General features: G+C 38.7%; 1 protein-coding gene across 4 annotated transcripts in view; it reads right to left on the bottom strand.

Moving 5' to 3' along the window:
- Positions 1–22,876, bottom strand: part of LOC136866028 (V-type proton ATPase 116 kDa subunit a 1) — a 338,604-nt gene that overhangs the window by 134,679 nt on the left and 181,049 nt on the right. For all 4 annotated transcript variants that reach the window (XM_067142636.2, XM_067142639.2, XM_067142638.2 and 1 more), the window contains exon 8: positions 10,956–11,106. In XM_067142636.2, coding sequence (XP_066998737.2) covers positions 10,956–11,106 — 151 coding nt within the window. The remainder of the gene's footprint in view (positions 1–10,955; positions 11,107–22,876) is intronic.

The following is a 22,876-nucleotide window of genomic DNA, read 5'->3' as shown; positions in this document are numbered from 1 at the left end:
GCTACGAAATTATAGTGCCTGTAAAGTAAATTTAAAATTTAATACGGTTATATTTTCTTTTCAAAATAAATAAGTAACAAGCATGGCAGGTACAGAATAGCAAGTCAAAATAAGGTAGTTACAATATTTACAGAATTTGGGCTTCGCGCCCCGAGTTTACAATGCTTGGGCAATCAGCTCAGTTTTACCCCAAACACAAGTTTTAACAGAGGGGCAGAAAACCCCATTCATACCTAGGAGCCCTTGCTCCAAATTACACTGAAAAGCCTCCTCGAGGCATACAACATACAATTTTCAAAAGAGCCACTCGCTCTCAAATTTAAGCCTCTCCCAGGCCACACCAAACTCCACCTTCAAGCTGTCCTCAACGGACATAAACACAGGGGGTAAAATACCCAATCTACTGAGGTCTATTAAACGAAAAGAATGTTAATTAAATGACCTCTAAAATAACAATTTGAGAGGAGGCGAACTTGCACTCCTAATACACTAGATTAAGACCTACTTGGCGCTAGGCCGTTAATACAAGGGCTAATCCCATACTAAAGAGGTGACTTAAGAAGAGAACAATTTGTTTTACATTAACGAAGAATAGGTTGAGAAAAATAAGTTCACCTCAAAACAATATGAGTGGGAGCTCGAGAGGGTTAGCACTCTCTATCCCAGAATGTAGCTTTCCAAGAGAATAGAGGAAAAGAGTAGTTACATTTACATTTTAGGAAAAGGTTACATGGTGGAACGCTTCGCACCCGCCCCGAGAGTTAAACTGCTGAGCTAGCAAAGAAAGAATATATTAATCGGCCATTACCTTATAGTTGACCGCTGCCGGAGAAAGAGGCGCTTCCCGCCTCTTGCTATGTACTTAATACACTGAAAGATGGAACAGAAGTGTCCCGGAGACCCAAAAATCAGCAGTTTATATCCTCTCGCGGAAGGTTCTAGGTGTTAGGGGAAAGAAAACACCCTCCCACAAACTTTTTATTGGCTAGGGTATAGAAACATATTCAAGTTGGGGGAAGATACCAATGATTGGTCAGAAATTAATAACAGAAATTCGGGATTGGTCAAATACAAAACAAGGGGAAAGAGAGGGGTATACAGCCAACTTAAACAATAACAGAAAGAAATTTAACAAAGAACAAACTTTTGAAATAAAATTTTCTCCAAAGAACAGTTATTTTTCTTCCCACTAGGGTGCACTATAGTAGTTTTTCAGTGGTGTCCTCTAGAAGAGAAAGTTCACACTCCTTACTTCAAGCAAAACAAAAGTACGTCGAAAATGACACAGTTCACAAACTCAAAAATCTCCAGGTGGTGACATCTTCTGAGAAACTAGAAAATTAATAGGGTAAATAAAGTTCAGACTTCCTCCAGCAGAGGAGTTTCCACAGGCGCACATTTTAAATTAGCGGAGTGGAGGTGTACCGCCCGGTACACTATTCATCATAGTCATGGACGAAATTCATAAGTACATGAAACAGAGATTGGGAAGACAGGCAACAAAAGCCATGTTGTTCACAGATGATACAGTGATATGGGGTGAGGATAAAACAGAAGTACAAAAAACAAGTAGATGCATGGAATCAAGATAGAAAAATTTGGGATGAAAGTAAGCACAGAGAAAAGTAAAACAATCATGACAAGGGGAAGGAAGGAAGGAAGGAAGGAAGGAAGGAAGGAAGGAAGGAAGGAAGGAAAAGATAAAACTGAATGGGGATAATTCTGGAAGTGGTTAAAAGTTTCAAGTACTTGGGAAGTGTGATCACAGAAGATGGACAGATAACCGAGGAAATTGGGAGAATACAGCAAGCAAAAAACTTCTATCACAGTGTAAGAGATATTTTGTGGAACCAAGATGTCCCAAAGAAATGTAAGAAAGTATCATATTCAACCTATTATGAACCCATACAAACTTATGCAGCTGGATCATGGGCTACCACAAAACAAGGAGAGTAGAATACAGGCAGCGGAGATGAAATTCCTAAGAGGTATCAAGGGCAAGACAAAGGATAGAATTAAAAATGAAGAGATAGGGAAAAGGACAGGAATCTTGAAACTTCAAGACAGGATAGAAATAACAAAGCTAAAGTGGTATAGGCATATGAGAATGGGAGAAGAGTGTGCCAAAAAAAGTTTTTTCAAAGAAGTTAACAGGAAAGAGACCACAAGGAAGACCCCGAAAGAGATGGACAGATTCAATGTGGGAGTGCGTAGAGAAGAGGGGAGGAAAACCAGAAGATGTACTTAAAAAAGGAGAAGAGTGGTAGAGAGAGAGAGGCACAGATGGAGGTCCTTGATTTCCACCCAGACCCAGGAAGCTGGAAACAGGAAATGAAGATGACCGTAAAACCTCATTACAACTTTTCTGCAGGGATTATGGAAAGAGAAAGTGTTAAACGAGAAAACATACTACTGAATACATAAATAATTATCCAACAGGGATATGGAAACATTTGATTTGAAATGCGCGAACGTACAGGTATAGTGAAAGCGCATCTACCTTTTCAGAAGATGAGAGAAGAGTACTAAAAGTTGTCAAAAACACAAGAACTATTAAAACCTTTTCCACTAGGGTTTATACAATATCAATGTATTAAAAGATTTGAAAAACACAAGACAACAAATGTGAAAACATTTGCACTGGGGCACATCAAAATATCAATGTATTAATGCAGATCACACTCTTCGTAAAACAAAAGTAGTGTTGAACTGTTAGATGAAGCCTCATGTTTAGGACCAGTCTTATTTATTAAACTCACACTCTGGTCACACTCTTTGACCAGGAATTATTGAGAGGTTACACTTGCCATATGCGAGAGAATTACTTTGGCTGCCATCTTGAACGCAACAACACTTCGCCAATACCCAGCATTCGGACTGACTTGAATTGGAGGTGCGAGTTTTAATACACCAACAATACGTACTTAAGATACAGATGCCAGTCCATTACCCGAAGCATTTTTATTTTGTTTTCATTAGTAAGCGATTTTCATGACTTCTTTCATACCCATAATTCAGTAATTAACAGCAATTTCCATTCTCTTAGAGTGTTGTAGAAAAAAAAATTCATACAACTAAGTAGTATTGTAGTGTAGTAGTAGCTTATATTAATTACCTTGTTGTTGTGTGACCTTTGTGAACTATCCTAGACAATATTTCTTTCCTTTCATTTTTATAGGCAATCTTTCTTTTCATTTTTATTTGCACAGAATAAGTTATTTTATTTTTCCTTTTCTCCCCATTATTCCGTAAATAATGGCTACACAGTGCATTTGTAGGAACTGTGGGTGTGGCCAGGGATTAAGGAGTATGAGGGAGGAGTTGGAGAGTTCGAGGGAGGTAATTAGGATTCTCTCAAAAGACAGGAAGGAAAGTAGGCCTCCCTCAAATAATATACAGGATACAGTAGGTGTAAAGGAGGGATGCGAAAGAAATGGGGGAATTGTAAAAGACAGGTGGTCTAATGTTTTAAGGGGAAGGAGATTGCAGGCTAAGGGCTCTGTTCAAGATCAGAATTCAGGACAGGTGTCTGTGAGAAATCGGTACGAGTCACTGCAGGTAGAACAACCGAGGGAAGATGAGGAACAGGGAACTGTTGCTGAGATGTGTGGAAGTAGGAAGAAGGGAAAAGGTAGGAAAGGGAAATGTAGTGTAGTGGAAAGGAAAAGACAGGTGGAACAGGGTCATGGGAGGGAGAAGAGGGAGGAGGAATTAGCTTCTGCAGGTATCAGGAGAGATAGGACTGACCAGGAGGGGAGGGGTTCAAATGAGGTAGGTAGGGTTGAGGCTCTGGTCATGGGGGATTCTATCGTTAGACATGTGGGGAAAGTGTGTGGAGGAAAGGGAACCAGGGTAGAGTGTTATTCAGGAATCAGGTTGAGGCAGATGTTGAGGAAAGTAGAGAAGGAAGAGGGATTCAAGGTGGTAGTGTTTCACGTTGGTACGAACAACGTAAGGCAAACAGGTATAAGTACCAACATAGTTGGGGATGTGTGGGATCTGGTAAATGCAGGACATATGAAGTTTAAGGAAGCAGAGATTGTTTTCAGTGGAATACTGTGCAGGAGGAATACTGACTGGAAGGTGATTGGGGATTTAAATGAGACTATGGAGTGGGTATATGGGAAACTGGGAGTGAGATTTCTAGATCCTTAAGGGTGGATAGCAGACTGGGATCTGCGCTCAGATGGCCTTCACTTAAACCGCAGTGGTACATATAAGTTAGAAAACTTGTTTAGAAGGGTTATAGGCAGGTACATTCAGGGAAACGGGGTGGCCTAGGGAGCGGTGATAAGGGAACAGGGAACTGGAAATCAAGTAGGGATGACATAAAAATGTTAGTGCTCAATTGTAGAAGCATTGTAAACAAAGGAATCGAATTAATTTAATAGATATATACTTACCAGATATTGTAATAGGAGTTGAATCATGGCTGAGAAATGATATAATGGGTGCAGAAATATTCTCACGGAACTGGAGTGTGTTACATGTAACTAATCTCATTATTAGACCCGTATTGAACTATGCTATGATATACTAACAATTCGTTGGTTGTTTTGATCCACCTTTTCAATATAAATTACAGTTTGTGTTGCTAAGTTGTAATGTTACAACACTAATTTACCGGGACATGTTTCGCTTTTATTCACAAGCATCATCAGCCTATACAATTGCCTCAAGGTTTGTCATATTTGGATTGTTGTTACAAATTTCATTACATTGAATGTAAATCTAATTTCAGTGATAATATTTAAAACATAATAATATACACATTAAAATTATGACAATATGATTTGCAATGTTAAAATGGAGTAAATCTTAATTTTAAAACACGTTGACGTCCAAAATACAGTTTTTACAATTTGAAAATTTGGCTAAAAATTGTTTGCAATGTTAAAATAAAATTGATTCAACTATAATTTGGCATTAAAATTTGAGTCATAAATATAAATATTGGATGTTAATATATAGGAGCCATAGTTTCTGAAGTACGTTGGTTTCTAGAATACAGTAACATTTCAGTATTGAGAATTTTAGTTAAGAATTGTGCTCTCAATACTGAAATGTTACTGTATTCTAGAAACCAACGTACTTCAGAAACTATGGCTCCTATATATTAACATCCAATATTTATATTTATGACTCAAATTTTAATGCCAAATTATAGTTGAATCAATTTTATTTTAACATTGCAAACAATTTTTAGCCAAATTTTCAAATTGTAAAAACTGTGTTTTGGATGTCAATGTGTTTTAGAATTAAGATTTACTCCATTTTAACAATGCAAATCATATTGTCATAATTTTAATGTGTATATTATTCTTATGTTTTAAATACTGTTATCACTGAAATTAGATTTATATTCAATGTAATGAAATTTGTAACAACAATCCAAATATGACAAACCTTGAGGCAATTGTATAGGCTGATGATACTTGTGAATAAAAGCGAAACATGTCCCGGTAAATTAGTGTTGTAACATTACAACTTAGCAACACAAACTGTAATTTGTATTGAAAAGGTGGATCAAAACAACCAACAAATTGTTAGTATATCACTGGAGTGTGTATCGTAGAGATAGGATAGGAATGGTAGGAGGGGGATTATTCATTCTGGTGAAAGAAGAATTTGTAAGCTACGAAAAAGTTAAGGATGAAAAACATGAAATTCTGGGTGTAAGGCTCATCTCTAAAGATAATAGGCAACTTGATGTTTTTGGAGTGTACAGACCGGGAAAGGGTAGCTCTGACATGGATTCAGAATTATTTGATAAGAATCAGCTAGGTGGGAAACGATAAGGGAAGGAACGTGATTGTAGCGGGTGATCTCAATTTACCAAATATCAATTGGGAAGGAAAAGCGAACGACAGGAAGCATGAACAACAAATGGCAAATAAGTTAATATGGGAAGGGCACCTGATTCAGAAAATGATGGAACCAACCAGACGGAAGAATATTTTGGATGTGGTGCTGATAAAACCAGATGAGCTCTATAGAGAAACCAAAGTAATAGATGGTATTAGTGATCACGAAGCTGTTTTTGTCATAGTTAAAAATACATGTGAAAGAAAGGAAGGTATTAAAATTAGGACTATTAGGCAGTACCATACGGCTGATAAAACAGGCATGAGGGAGTTTTTAAAAAGTAACTATGATCGCTGAAAAATGGTAAATAAAAATGTAAACAGACACTGGGATGGGTTTAAAGCATTAGTTGAGGAATGTGAAAATAGGTTTGTACCTTTAAAGGTGGTAAGGCATGGTAAAGATCCACTATATTATAACAGAGAAGTAAAGAGACTAAGAAGGAGGTGCAAGTTGGAATGAAATAGTTAGAAATGGTTATGGAAGTAAGGAGAAATTGAAGGAACTTTCTAGGAAATTGAATCTAGCAAAGAAGTCACCTAAGGATAATATGATGGCAAGCATAACTGGTGGTCATACAAATTTTAGTGAAAAATGGAAGGGTATGTATAGGTATTTTAAGGCAGAAACAGGTTCAAAGAAGGGCATTCCAGGAATCATTAATGAACAAGGGTAGTATGTATGCGAGGATCTTCAAAAGGCAGAAGTATTCAGTCAGCAGTATGTAAAGATTGTTGGTTACACGGATAATGTCCAGATAGGGGATGTGAGTAATACTAAAGACGTATTAAAATTTACCTATAACAACAATGACAATTACAGTAAGATACAAAAGTTGATAACTAGAAAAGCAGCTGGAATTGATAAGATTTCTGGGGATATACTAAAGTTAACGGGTTGGGATATAGTACCATTTCTGAAGTACTTATTTGATTATTGTCTGGTTGAAGGAGCTATACCAAATGAATGGAGAGTTGCTATAGTAGCCCCTGGGTATAAAGGAAAGGATGATAGACATAAAGCTGAAAATTACAGGCCAGTCAGTTTGACATGCATTGCATGTAAGCTTTGGGAAAGCATTTTCTGATTATATTAGACGTGTTTGCAAAATTAATAACTGGTTGACAGAAGGCAGTTTGGGTTTAGGAAAGGTTATTCCACTGAAGCTCAGCTTGTAGGATTTCAGTAAGATATAGCAGATATCCTGGATTCAGGAGGCCAAATGGACTGTATTGCGATTGACCTATCTAAGGCATTTGATAGGGTAGATCATGGAAGACTACTGGCAAAAATGAGTGCTATTGGCCTAGAAAAGAGTGACTGAATGGGTGGCTATATTTCTAGAAAACAGAACTCAGAGAATTAGAGTAGGCAAAGCTTTATCTGACCCTGTAATAATTAAGAGGAGAATTCCTCAAGGCAGTATTATTGGACCTTTATGTTTTCTTATTTATATATATATCAATGATATGTGTAAAGAAGTGGAATCAGAGATTAGGCTGTTTGCAGATGATGTTATTCTGTACAGAGTAATAAATAAGTTACAATATTGTGAGCGGCTGCAGAGTGACCTCGATAGTGTTGCGAGATGGACGGTGGGCAATGGTATGATGATAAACGGGGTTAAAAGTCAGGTTGAGAGTTTCATGAACAGGAAAAGTCCTCTCAGTTTTAATTAGTGTGTTGATGGGGTGAAAGTTCCTTTTGGGGATCATTGTAAGTACCTAGGTGTTAATATAAGAAAAGACCTTCATTGGGGAAATCACATAAATATGATTGTAAATAAAGGGTAATGATCTCTGCACATGGTTATGAGGGTATTTAGGGGTTGTTTTGCTATGGGCTTTACGTCGCACCGACACAGATAGGTCTTATGGCGACGATGGGATAGGAAAGGCCTAGGAGTTGGAAGGAAGCGGCCGTGGCCTTAAGGTACAGCCCCAGCATTTGCGTGGTGTGAAAATGGGAAATCACTGAAAACCATTTTCAGGGCTGCCGATAGTGGGATTCGAACCTACTATCTCCCGGATGCAAGCTCACAGCCGCGCGCCTCTACGCGCACGGCCAACGCGCCCGGTATTTAGGGGTTGTAGTAAGGATGGAAAGTAGAGGGCATATAAGTCTCAGGTAAGACCCCCAACTAGAGTATGGTTCCAATGTATGGGACCCTCACCAGGATTACTTGATTCAAGAACTGGAAAAAATCCAAAGAAAAGCAGCTCGATTTGTTCTGGGCAATTTCCAACAAAAGAGTAGCGTTACAAAAGTGTTGCAAAGTTTGGGCTGGGAAGACTTGGGAGAAAGGAGACGAGCCGCTCGATTAAGTGGTATGTTCCGAGCTGTCAGTGGAGAGATGGCTTGGGAGGACATCAGTAGACGAATAAGTTTGATTGGTGTCTTTAAAAGTAGGAACGATCACAATATGAAGATAAACTTGGAATTCAAGGACAAATTGGGGCAAATATTCGTTTATAGGAAGAGGAATTAGGGATTGGAATAACTTACCAAGGGGAATGTTAAATAATTTTCCAATTTCTTTGCGATCATTTAAGAAAAGGCTAGGAAAACAACAGATAGGGAATCTGCCACCTGGGCGACTGCCCTAAATGCAGATTAGTAGTGATTGATAGAATAGGCTATCACAAGATAAATATGTACCATGTTGGTCAAATTCTCACGATTATATTCCTAAACTGAAGGCAGGCTTTCACATGATAAATATGCACGACCCATCACTGTACTACTAAACACCAAATCAATTTCCAACTACTGACCAAAATACGACTTTCTTCTTGAAGGTGCAATTTACCCTGTGGGGATCAGGAATTCAAGGCCTTTTCCCATTACCGTGCAACTTGACCCGACCTACCTGTGTTGGAAATAATGTTCCATCGCAAGGGATAACAAAGAACATTTTCAGGGCTGAGGAAAATTTTGATTGTACTAAACAGTTATAGTAAAAATTTGGGACATAAGAGGTATTTTTATATAGATTTAATATGATGGGAATTGGAACTATGAATTTACGATGTACCAAGCAAGATAAAGTCTTAAGAAGCAATGCACTAACGAGGTTTCACAGTAATACTTTAAAATATCCTTTTAAAGGACTGATTAGTACTGGAGTTACATAAAAATGGTAGTGTCTGTATGCAGCTTGAGGACATAAGCTTTAAGTGGCCTGCCAGAGTGTCGAAGGTATTTAACCTTTTAAGTTGTGCTGAGTTACCAGTTGACTGTTTGGTACCTCAGTGCCGAGTTTTTCATTCAAATGTAAAAAAATATTGTAGAAGCCTCAATTATTAACTAGTGATTACCTTAAAATGTTTACAAATGTTGGTTCATTATAAAACGAAATGCAAATGGAAAATCCTACATACATGATCAATATTATTTTGAGAGAAAACAAAATTACACTTTTGTGCCCATGCATACATTATCTTTATACAAAGTAAAGAGCCCAAAATAATATTTCCTAAAATCTGTAGGCAACTAATACTTTCTAAACCTGGAATGTGGTGATAGTTCAATATTTTGTACTGGTTGTTTGTGATACCGATTTGTTCAACTATCTGCACCAACTCCACTAGCATGAAAGTTTTTAAAAAGTCAAATGATTTTTGGGTCGTCATCAAACACTACTTGGCTCTCAGAGTCTGTCACAGTTACTTGAAAGTCTGGTGGAGAAAAGTAATCCATCCACCATGAAAAGAGTGATAAAATAGCTTTTGAACTCACTATGTTTTTTTTTCTTTCGTTTAGAAGGAGGCTCTGTTTCTTTCTCACATACAATATTTTCGGCACACACTGTATCACTCTCACTTTCAAAATCGCTTAACAATTCATTAACTCATTGGGCCCAAGCCACGGAACCATTCCGTGCTTCGTCTCGGTGGACCAAACGCTGGACCACGGAACTGTTCCGTTGTCTCATTTTACTACGTAATTCTACTTTTCTTCAAGAGATGGCAGAGTGAGTTGCATTTGTGATTTGTGTAGGGACTCTTTCTTTGCAATGTTATATGCTCTTTGGTAATATATATCGATAGTGTGCTTGGTAATATTAGTTTGAAGTGGGCTATCTCTACTTTTGAGATTCGCTTGTAAACAAGATGGCTGCCAGTATAGAACTGATATTTACAGATATATAACCCCTTTTAGGGAGTAATGATGATTAGGAATGTAATTTTTTCAGTGAAATTAGTAGTAATATTAGTACTAGTGTGAGCAATGCTCCTGAATAACAAATAGATGTGGAAATCGAAGAGAAAGTGCAAAGAGAAAACTGGGTTTCAGCTCAGCAGGCGGACTGAGTAGGCCTACGTTCCCTAGTGCTAATAAAATAAAGTGTTTTACTGTATTCCTTGTTCCGCAGTTTGTGGTATGGAAGCCTTTTGTATTCATGTATATTTAAATCTTTAATAGTCTTGTAACTAAGAAATTTCTCATGATATGAAGCGACACTATATTTCCTCCAAAATAATCCCAGCGCCAATGCAGTTTCAATCCAACAAATATGCAGGGCTCAATGGGTTAAAATCATCATCTCCATCATCACTTTCCGCTGTGGTTAATAACGGAAAGATTTTCTGATCCGAAATAACATCACTGCAAGAGCAACTAGATTGTTGTTCTACCATGTTTGTATACATCACAGATGAACTCTCAGATGTCTACAAAAAGCTCTGCAAGTTACTTCCCAAAGCTATAATCTGTGATCAATTAGTTCTACATAATGCTCAACAGATGGCAGAACATGTCAGAGATAAAACTGGCACTCGAAAGTGAACCGGGAAACTAAAAAAAATGTTTAAGTTCTCGCGCACCGCCTATAGCAGTGCTGGACCAGCCGCGTCAACCCGTCTATAGGTAGGCGTAGCACTCATCAGGTTAAATACTCTCTGTGCTGGGTATGGTGTTAATGATCTGTATGTGCCACCAGGTTTGGTTTTTGGTTTATTCAAACCTGTAAAGGAGATTTAAATGTCTATGGTATGAAACCTTATACAATTTTCCTTTTAAATTCATGGAGCGAAAAAAAACCCACCACCAACAACTTATAAGACCAACTATCAACAGATCTATCTCACCTGGATTTACTTCTCTGTAGCTTGCAACACCATAAGAGTCTATCAGAGCTTGGAATGCATTTGTGAATTTGTTAGTTCTGTTGTACGTGGGTGGGTTTTCAAATGTATCCATTCTATTTAGGATTGGAGGAACAGAGCTTCCACTTCTTTCCTAGAAAGATGGAAAAGAAAAAAGTTAACATTTTAGTTCAAAATCAACTACATTTACATTAAAAGAAAAAGCCGGTATGTTACCTTCAAGTTCTTCATAAACAAAAACAATATCATACCTGCCAACTTTCGGAAAGAAAAAATAGGAAGATTTTTAAATTCTTGGATTTAATCACATATTTTGCACCACAGTCTCAGTGAAAAAAAGGACAAGATAAAAGGTATACATATCTACAGTTGCAATGCAAACTGACCATTAAGTTTAAAATCTTAAACTAAGAAAACATAAAAATGGTTACAAGAAAATGTACCTCTTCATTCTCATTTATGACGCATACATACAAATAATATTTATATCCATCAACACATGGAGCAAAATGCAGAAGTTTCCTTTATTAGACTGTAAAATGAATGGAAATTCAATTTTATAGGTATCTCTGAATACTTGGAGATAACGTTGGTTATGTTTTGTGGCCATAACGTGAAGAAAAAAATACCAGAAACTGTCACAGACGACTCTCTGAAATACATTCAAGTCATTAAAATATGAAATAAGAATTAATTCACATGCACTGAAATATGCAAAACTACCACATTCAAAACAGATCAATATGTCTCGTGCATTATTAATATACGACTTAGACAGGGGGAAAAGCACAGAACTGGAAGAAAAAATATGCGGCCTAAAACTCCAATGAAACTACGCACAGAGACAATGTCAACAGCGCGCGAACCACACAACAACAAACTCATTCTTTCGTCCCGATTAACGGAGGCCTCTTGCTTTTAAGACTGCCGTCATGCTGAATTCCCAGCTGTAAAGAACACACGCTGCTGTGGTGAGCGGGAAACACGATACACAAAGGTGACGGACGATACACTCACAAAATAAAGCATCAAATAAATACGCTTGAAAATGAGGTGTAAATTACACAAGCACAAGAATTTATCCCAGGGGAAGAGTATTGACCGTACTGGAGGTTATATTGGTCAAAAATAGGATGAAGTAAAAATAAATGGAAAAATCAGAAGACGAGTTAAATAAAGTTTTCGGGTAAATCGGAAGGGTTGGTAGGTATGCAATATGTTTTTACTGTGATAGAGCATGTTCCGCCATGCCGGTTTCGCAAGTTGAAATTGCACTGCGGGAGTGGCCTCTCCATATGATCACAGATTACAAATCTACTGCTGATACCAAGAGATGCCTCTTGGTGTTCCAATGCTGAAATCTCTCTTAGAACAGACTCAGGATGTAGTGAACTAACTTTCCTCCATCCACGCTTGTGATCAGCACAAGTAACCACTCAGGTACACAATCCATCCAGTGGCTACTGAAGGCGGATGCCTGAAATTCCATGGACATATCTACAGAGTGGACAACAGACTCGCCAGCTCCAAATCCAAGACAATAATTCTTTCTCAGAATTTCATGTGAGAAATCACGGGTTGTCTTGCGTTCGCGATGTAACTGCAATGAACACCATTGGCAGCTACCACGGAACCCACACTGCTTCCCTCCTTCACCCCTCCCCCTCCCTACTGATCCTCGGCAAATAGTGAAGATGGAATGACATTCTAGTGAAGATGGAATGACATTCTACTAGCCCATTAAAAAAAAAAAAAAAAAAAAATCTCAAATCCGCAGGAAGGCATCAAAACATTAGGCCTACTCTCATGAGCCAACTGCACAGTCGACCATAATGTACCGTGCTCCTGAGCCCCAGCTGCGCAGGAAATGTCATTCTAACTGGAATAGCAAGGGTGTGACCCTTAGAATTCTTAGAAAGGCAACGGTTAATCAGTAGCAGAGTTATAATGTGTCTACTGCACCTGATGCTTATTAAAAGTAACCATTTTATATACAGCAGAAATATTTTCATGATGGATCGCCGTATTGTAGACACACGTGGAACAGGTATTGCCGGCAAATTTTCAGTGGGTTCTTGTTGATATGCAAATTTTAAGTTAATGGTTACTGAACATGCAGAAATGAAAAGTAATTGCATAGCTAAAAGAAAAAATGGCATAACTAAAGCCAATGTTCGGTGTTAGCGTGAGGCCAAAGATAACTTAAAAATGCGTACAACAAATGCATTCAGTGGCCCACAATAAGGATGCTTTACAGAAGTCTAAGATGAAAAATTGTGAGGTACGTGTGTAAAAACTGCAAGGGCGGAATGGCCATATCATGGGGCACAAAACTTATTGGCCTCCAACGTCTGCATCACTAGCCGCTGAAGCAGGCAAGCAAGATGTGTGTCTGGCGGCAGCCACTTGCTAAGAGTTTTAACCTTCCGTCAGTTGCAATATATAAAGTTCCAAGGCAGGTCACAATGAGCCTGAGAGATACCCCCACGTATACATTTCGGGAAGTTCAAGTGGGCAGCTATGAAGTACTCCTTATGTTATATAGGTGTGCGAGTCAGTTAAAAATGGTTTAGCAAAATTCTGATCCCAAAATAAGCTGCATTTTATAACCAGCTATTTTCTTCAAGATTTTAGGTATCTTTGCAGTATTTACAATTTTAATCGCAGAGAAAATCTTATGTTGGCATGTTTCATATGTCTCAGCAATAACAACAAACATGGGAAATATCATAAACAGGGCTAAACATGTCATTCTTCAGTAAGGATTCTACAAGAACACTAATATTTTCGACAAAAGAAAATCCGTGTCGTCTAAGCGGGCAGTAATCACAAAGCACTAGCATTTATGTGATACTACATATGACAACAAATGGAATAAAATTGTTTTCTGGATTGAACATACGAAAATACGCATCGGCACCATAATAGTAAATGAATAAAAATATTAAAAACCTGTGGTGTCAGAAGTTTTGATGTAAACTGTGACATTCTTTCCAGCTTATCTTACCACATTCACTACATATTTATCAGTTTAAATATAAAATACACCAGAATCCATGTTTCAACCTTTTCTAGCATAAGTTCACTTCACTTTAGTGTCTTAACACTCACCGAAGTCACGGTAGCACCCACTGCAAACAAAATCTGCATGCTGTAAACAGATTGCTGAGGAACAAACTGCATTCATATTTCGACAATCTTCTCTTGCCAGTTTCAGCTTTGCACATGAAATATCTCCTTGTTCTTGTCCTGGCGTATTGTCTTCCTCCTCTTCCTCGGGCTGTACTGGACGGTATCGTTTCAATCTCATCTGCAGACTTAATGGCATTCAAATTATTTCCAAACTCCTCCTAGAAAGTTGTTGTAGAACAAGCTCATTTGAAAGCTGCCTTAGACACACTCGCCTTCTGAGCGATTTCTGTCCGTTTCCTAAATAAATAATCTGGGAGTTGATGCCTGCTATGTTAAGCATGGCATACATTATCACCATAGGCCAGCGACTAGTGTTTCTGGCTACAATGAATGAGGCACACATTTTGTCAGCTGTATCAACACCTCCCTTTGTCTGATTATAAAACGTATTGATACAAGGCTTGCGTTTTTTCCTTTGTTTCTGGGTCTATTTCAGAGTCACTGTGTAGAGTTGATATCAGTAAAACAGTCCTGCCTCTCTTTGGAACATATGATAACAAAGTAGTAGAATCTTTAAATCCGAAGAGGCTGGAATATTGTTCTCTTCCTCTCGAGGAAGTAAATTCAGGTGGCAGCTCTCTTATTGTTTTTTTACTGTTCCCACATAAGACAACTTGTTTTTCTTCAAATCTTCAACCAGAGGTACACTGGTGAACCAATTATCAGCAGTGATGTTGCGACCAGATCCATTAATTGGTTCAGTGAGCCTTTTCACATCTGTAGGCTTGTTGCTGACACAGAAAGGCCCGTCAGGCTGCCTACCAGTATATATTTCTAAATTGTAAATGTAATACATTTTTGCGTCAACTAATGCATAAATCTTTATCCCATACTTATTGGGTTTTGAAGGTATATATTGCCAGAAAGAATATTTACCTCTGAAACCTTCCAACTTTTCATCTAAAGTTACATTTTTACTCAAACTATATGATTACATGCAGTTTTCCACAAACCGCGTAAAAATATTCCGCACAGGTGCTAGTTGATCATGTTCCTTTCTTTCTTCACGGGTTTGGTGGTCGTCAAATCTGAAACAACGAATCAAGAACTTAAAATCTCCTGAGGCTCATTACCAGTGCAAACCTTTTTATACCATCTCCATCAGTGCCCCGGAGAACTTCAAGGCTCTGCCTATTCCCTCTGCAAGATCCTGCCAGGTACAATAGGCCAAATAATGCCTTTATCTATCTGATCTGTAAGATCAGCATCCCTTTCACGAGTAAAGTTTTGTTTCACGTAGTCCACGTATTGATTTGTGTAAGTTACACTAGTGTCTATTATTTCCTCCGTAAATAAACACCGCCAGGAGTCCAGCGGTGACTTAGCTTGCCTTGCTTGTCCTATAACTCCAGGTAGATGTCGTACGAGATTGTGCTTCCTGGCGCGGACCTGTTGGGACAGCGGCACCGTACACCATTTTGCCATGTCTTTCCCTTCATAATAATTAGCACTGGCCTCTAATGCTTCTTGTTCATCAGCATCACCGTTGTCATCTTGTTCTGTTTCCGAGTCACCATCTCTTGATTCCAGAAGATCGTCACTGTTTGTGTCACTTTCGTCTTCAAAATTCTCATGTAACGCATCAATCATCTTCATCCAGCAACAGTCGTTAGAGCAGAAGATGCAGAGGATGTCCATGTTAAAATGTTCCTTCCTACTGGCCATAATGTATGGTAAATCTAAGATAAAGAGAAATTGGGACGTAAGTAGTCACAATGAGCCTGCGAGGCACTGGGCTTATATTGCACTATCTACATGCTTACATGGGAAATTACACCAAATTTAGGATAAACAAATAATTAAACTACTTACAGAACAGCAATTATTTGCATCTCTTTGAAACACCAATCGCAATGGGAACAGTCGCAATGATCTACCAGATCAGATGGAACACTTCCGGCTTCAGGAGCGAGCGAACACAGACTGCCTGTCACATGACTAAGGAGCAAGGCTAGTCAGAGGATGAGAATTGTAGGTCCGCGCATTGGAGCGGTAGCGACCTATGACTACAGCCTGTACCTGTCAGATCAGTTGCGACCGATAGAAGGTTAAAGACAACAGGAATACTTTTGTGATGAATAACAATGTTATTTCTAGTCTAGATTGAGTGAACAGCGTGAGCGGATATGCTGAGCGAGTGCTGAAGGATGGGGATTATGTTGGAGCTTTATCGAGTGAGGATTGGAAGTTGGCAGTGCAGGAAGAAGAAAACAGAATCGTGCAACAGGATGAAGGGAGAGAAAATAGGGAAGATGGCAGGATTGCCGGTGGCGGTGATGGTAGCGCTGCTTATAATAGGGGATGTGGAGATGAACCAAGGGCCTCGTCCAGTAGGTGCCCTGGGGTGGGAAGAAATTGAGGCAATAAAAGATGTGAAGGAGGCGTGTCAGATTGACCAATTAAAGGAAATGATAAGAGATCATTCCAAGGAGCTGAAGAACTTAAGGCAGTGCGTTACAAAGGAAGTGGAAAAGAAAAAGTAGAGAGTAACGAGGAGGAGATGGAAAAAATGCAAAAGAAAGTGCAGTTGCTGGAGAGGGAGATGGCGAAAATGAAGAGAGATGTAGCGGCTAGAAACCAGGAGCGAAGGAAGAATAATACTTTTGTATATGGAGCAGAGAAGCTGCAGAATAAGATAAGGTGACACTAGTTTATAAGGTGGTTGAGATGATACAGAACAGAATGAAGATAAACTTTAGTGAGGCGGTTACTGATGAGGTCCAGAGAGTGGGAAGAGTGAAAGGCAAAGGTGGTTGGCTAATTAAGCTTACACTAATATCTACCCTGATGTCAGATCTTGTTCTAAGGAACGCAAGGAATCTAAAAGAAGAGAAGGTCTGGATGAAAAAGGATATAGGCAGTGAAGCAAGTAGATTTTAAATTGTTAATGAGATATATGTGGAGAGCAAGGCAACAAGGGCTGAGAGCATTCATTACAGGCCAACAGCTGGTGGTGGGGAACGGAAGATGGTCAAGAGTATGGTCGGTTGATAGGTTGCAGGAAATGGACAAAAACTTTCTACAGGCGGTTATGCAAACGGTAGCGGAAGGTGTAAGAAGAGATGAGGAGGGTCCGGCTGGTGATGACAGGGCCAATACTGAAGCTGATGAGATGAGCAAAGTACAATGTGAGGAAAGGGGAGTCAGCAGAGAAGACTGGAGGGGTGAGGAAGCGGCTGATCAACGAGCGGTGAGAGGATGGGGCAGCAGAGCAAAACTGGCAAGTGGTGTGTTGGTGGGGGAGGAGAGAAGCCGAAGAGAGGTAATGATCAGGGCTAGAAGTTAAAGTCTAAAAGATCTGTGGGGGAAGGAAAGCACAGAGCAGGAGGAGAGGGGAGTCAATTTGCTAAGACGTCCAAAAAGGAAGAGAGCAGTGAGGAAAGAAGGGATGAGCAGAACTAGAAGCAAAATGACAAATACAGTGGATGTAAATAGAAATAAGGGAAAGAAAGAGGGGTTGAAAGAGGGTGGTAACTAGGGTGGCTTTGTAAATATTGAAAGATAGTAAGTAAACTGGGTAATGTAGAAGTAGGTAAGATGGTGGAGAGTTTCGGTATAGTAGCTCGCCTGGAGACATGGCTCGAAGGGAAATATTTAACATGGAAGGGATTTGTAGTAAGGAATACAATGAGGAAGAAGCAGGCAAGGAGGGGAAGGAATCCTGGGGGTATATCTTTACTAGTTAAAGAAGAGTTAATTGATCTAATTGTAAAACTAGAGAATGAGATGTAAGAGGTAATGTGGGTTAGGTTTACGTTAGAGGGAGGAGAGATGAAGGTGTGCTTGGGTTTTATATACAATCATCTGAGGGGCTCAATATTGTACCCGTTCAAATGGTGCTTTATTGAATTTTGGAAAATTGGTAAAATTTTGTAATGAAATATTGGTTTACGAGCGAGCGAGCATCAGCTGATTACTGTGCCGTTCCGCTGCGGGCGAGTGAGAACTGGGTCAGCAGGCCGATGAAGGTCGCCAGGTCACGAGGTTACGTCGCCTAGCGCGCCGATAGCCAAGAGGGGAGCGACATTCCAGAGAAATCAACTCACAAGTTTGAAGGACGAATCACGTTGCAGGATTGTCGACAGCCAATGAATATCAGTGAAGCTGTTGGATGGTCGGAGGATCTTTCTAGAAAGAAGTCGAAGCCGAGTCTCTGGAAGAAAGTCGAACAGTTTTAGCCTGGAGAGAGAAGATGAAAGTACATATAGTTACAGGAAGGACAGTGAACAGTATTCTCCAGAAGAGTTAGCAAATAGTGCCGCACATTTTCCCGGGTGGAACTTTCTAAACCACGGACAGTCAGTGCGCTCATTACGCCGAGTGTTGCGGCAGAAACTTGTAGAATGTTCCAGTAAGAACTACAAGGGAGGATGACCATCTAAAGAGAACATTCGAGAATAAACCTAGCCTATGAACACCGTTTTACCAGTAATATAATGTTCCGTCAGCTCAAAGATGTACTGTAGACTGGTAAATGTGCTCGAAATTCGAAGCTTTTGGTAGAACTGAACCTAAGTGTACATCATTGCGCCAGTTAAGTGCCGTAAGACAATTTAGTGATATACAGTAAGTGTGGATCCTATTTTTAATATACAATTTCAGTTTCAGCTATCTCCGCAAAGACCAGTCGTCATCATGGAGCGAACCAGAAGGAAATCCTGGAATTTTCTGGAACATTGCTGGAGTGATGCAACGCTATTGTACTTTGCCAGGGTCATGATGTGTTAAGCCAACGTGTGCACGCCAGCGCGATGAATTTGTTCGTCTATAAGCCACCATAGTGAAGGAGAGGAACCAACATCTATAGCTACGTCCAGACACCGGAGATTTACATCGTAACAATAAGTACCTTTGTCACATTTCTTCTCTTTCAGTAGATGGCTAGTTAGATTGTATTCTTATTTAATGAAATGTAGTTTCATTAGAAATGTCTGTATTTAAGTGATGGTGATGGTAGAGTAGTCATGGATTCATTGGTTTCAACTTTCTTCTTTTGCATTCTCTTGGAATATTGATATTTGATTCAGTGATGAATAACCCCAGTTGCCAGCGACTTTCAGAAGGTCACGAACAACTAAGGTCTTCAAAAGGAATTATGGGGGAATGAAGCCTAATAATAATCATAGTAATAATAATAAAAATAAAATGTGACTTCATAATAATCATGACAAGGATGAATTTAAATATATAAAATTAAAACTATATTAAATCAAAGTTTTAATGAACGACTGGTTTGTGGAAAAAAATTGAGCTTAGAAGGGATGGTGATTGCTGTGAACAGTAGGCAGCTCATCGAGAAGACACTTCTAGGAGCCATGATCAGGGAAATTATAATAATTATTACAATAATAATAATAATAATAATAATAATGAAGAGTCTGAAATTCTGAATGGTTGTTGAGGATTTAGAAAATGAGCAATTATTGTGATGATTGATTTTTATGACGATAATTGACGATATGGGACCACTAGGGTGCATGTCAGTCGCGATGATTATAGTGATTTATGGTGATGAAATAGTGTTTAGGGAATAATAGTTTTTTTTCTTCGCTCAACAACTGGTATTGTGTAATGTATGACTATTATTATTTTCTTTTCCCTGAGGGTTATGAGCGCGTTCATCGAAGTTCTTAAACCGATGGTGATGATTATTTCTTCGAGATTCTTTTACTCCTCCTATTTTGCTGTTTAACTCTAGTCATGGTGAATTCTTACTATGATCGGTTAATACTGTGAGGGTCTTCAATCAAATTCTAAAGGGAGACATAATAATAATTAAATAGATAATAATAATAATAATAAAATATAATATTTTTGACAGTGTGATAAAATCTGCTGATACTCAGTTGGGGGAGATTATGTTATTGCGCGATAGTTTATCCCTGTATTTTCATGAATGTTTATTCTTTTAGTGATTTTGTGTGATTTATTATCCAATGATGTTATTGTTGATTACGCGTGGTGCTACGTGATGCTCTATCTATCCACAATGTGTTAATCAGTGAGAAATCGTTTCATGTGATGTGTAAAAAGAATACAGTCGAGCGAAATCTGCAAGAGAGGAAATATGCCAAAGAATTTTCAAAAATGTGCCAAAATAATTTATAAAAGAATTTCCAAACATGTTACAGAATTTTGTAATGAATTTTCAAAAGGTGGAAAAAAAGAAATTTGTAAAGATAATTTCCCAGTGAATTTGTAAGGAAATTTGTCAAAGTATTTTTGACGATAATGTTTTGAGATTTCCAAATGTTTTACAAGTAGATTTTCAGAGTATGGGAAAAATAGTTTTATTATAAAATGGTACGAAGTCTTTTAAAGCATGATAAAGGAAACTTCTAGAAAGAAAATAATAATTTCTGACACAAGACACTATAATTTGGAAAGAATTAATTAATGGGAAGCTACCCAAACTCTTATGATGAGGAATAATAATTTATAAAGATTAATGAAATAAGGGAATACGGTAATTTCATGTTTAATGTAGCATTTTGTTTTTGATCATAATGATATTATCACTAAATTTGTGATTGGTCAAATGTTACAGAGTATGACTTCGGGTGGAGTTTCATTGAAGATGTAACTGAATCTAATGGAACCTCTAAGCATGCCGAGGACTTACATTCATTTATGTTAACGAGAAGCAATTGATTTGTTATGTTGAAGAAAATTTTTTTTTTTCTGCATTGTCCAGACTGGGTTTTTAAAAAATATTTTAATAAATAGTGTTGTTATTTTGTTCTGATATTTATTCCATGTTATGTCACCTATCCAGTCACTTATGGCCCTGCAAAAATAAATTTTCTGAAGGTTGGTCCCAAAATAGTAAAGTTGGCCCTGCGAACGGTCCACCCTTTTGGGACTCTCGCTCCGCCGACTGAGCGACCCCGTAAAAGGGGACAATATACATGCGAATGATTATTTTTTTGAAGGACTGATGGAGGAAATAAATAGGATTTTCGGGAAGTACGAAGAGGATGGATTAATTTTGATAGGGGATTGGAATGTGAGAATAGGGAGTTTCAGTCCAGTCTATAGCAAAGAGGGAACGGGATTAAAGATGGGAAGTAGGAGAAATGAAGCTAAAGGGAGGAACGGCTAGGGCAGAAGTTGCTAGAATTATGTGGGGTGAGCAACACGTGTATTCTGAACGGATGGTTGAAGTGCAATAGGGAAGGAAAACTGACATTACGAACGAGGGGGAAAGTGTTATTGATTTGGTAATTAGTTTGGAAGATATGTTAGATAGAATAAGCAAGATCGAGGTTGTTGATTGGGTATATGTAATCGTGGATAGGAGGGATAGTGGAGTGGATTAGGAAGAGAGGAGGAGAAAGGTTGTAGAGTTCCCAAGCATTTATGGACAGAGGCCAAATCTAAGTTAATTACCTTGAAGATACAAAATTTCAGATTATTAGGATAGGGATCGATGTAGCATTAGAGGGTAATAATACTGATAGGGCTTTACAGTTACTGAAATATCCTATTAGGAGAGGGGAGGTGGAAAAAGCATACAGGAAGATTATTAGAGAAGAGAGAGAGGGATGGTACGATACAGAGTGTAAGGAGAAGAGGAAGTTAGTGATGAGAGCTCTAGGTGAGTAGAGGAATCATGGAGGGAGGCGTTTAAGGGAGCAGTTTTTCAGGTCGAGAAAACAATTTAAGAAAACGCTAGTAGAGAGGAAAAATGCATGGCAGAAGGTCCCAACAGAAGCGATGAACAGGGAGTGTAAAGACAGGAATGGAGAAAAGGTGTGGGTGAGAGTTAATAAAATTAACAGGGGTGCAAACGGAGCCAAAAATTGAGTATGAAACATGGGTGGGGTATTTCCAGAAACTGTTAGGAGAGAAGGAAGTGAGGTTGAAAGGGTGTTAGAGATGGGTAGTCATTAGTTGGAAAAAAGAATAACAGGTGATGAGGTGGTGGAAGTGATAAGTAAACTAAAGAGAAGGACAGTGGGAGGGGAAAACGGGATAACAAATTTTTATTGGAAGGAAGTAGCAAAAAATAGTCCGATGAGGGAGAGTTGGTTATATTTCTAAACTTGGTATTTGAAGGGGCGAATTTCCCTAAAGAATGGCAGAAGGGATTCATATGTCCTATTTATAAAAACAAAGGAGAGAGGGCCAACCCCAGCACCTATAGAGGCATAATCTTGCTGGACTACCTGAGCAAGGTGTACACTGGTATTTTGGCTAATAGGCTGAGGAAGTGGGCAGATATTCCAGAGTGGCTTCAGAAAAGGTAGGACGTCGGATAATCTAATGATTGTTAGAACAATAATAGATAAATAGTGAGAAAAGAAGGTACCAAAGTGTTTATAGCAACTATAGACTTTCAGAAGGTGTTCGATACAGTGAGCAGGAAGGCCTTGTTTGAAAGACTGGGGAGGGTAGGGGTTGGGGAGAAGATGAGAAGAGTGATTAAAAGCATATATCAAAAAGTCTATTGTAGCATTAGGGTAGAGGAGGGATGGTTAGTGGATTGATTGAATCTAAAGTTGGGCTTCAACAGGGGTGTAAATTGTCACCAATTCTTTTCCTGTTTATTAACGACTCATTAGGTGGCCTTGGGGAGAGAAATTGGGCCTGTCCAGTTATAGGGGTTCAAGAAATTCCAAGGTTGACTTTGCTGATGACGTATTATTGTTGACAGCAGCGGGCCTGCAAAAGAGTTTGAATGAGGTTTGCAGTTTCGCTAAGAAATGGTC

Source organism: Anabrus simplex, chromosome 3 (genome assembly GCF_040414725.1).
Source record: "Anabrus simplex isolate iqAnaSimp1 chromosome 3, ASM4041472v1, whole genome shotgun sequence".
NCBI classification, from domain to species: domain Eukaryota; kingdom Metazoa; phylum Arthropoda; class Insecta; order Orthoptera; family Tettigoniidae; genus Anabrus; species Anabrus simplex.
Note: the sequence above shows the minus strand (reverse complement) of the source record. Positions and strands in the feature narration are given on the sequence as shown.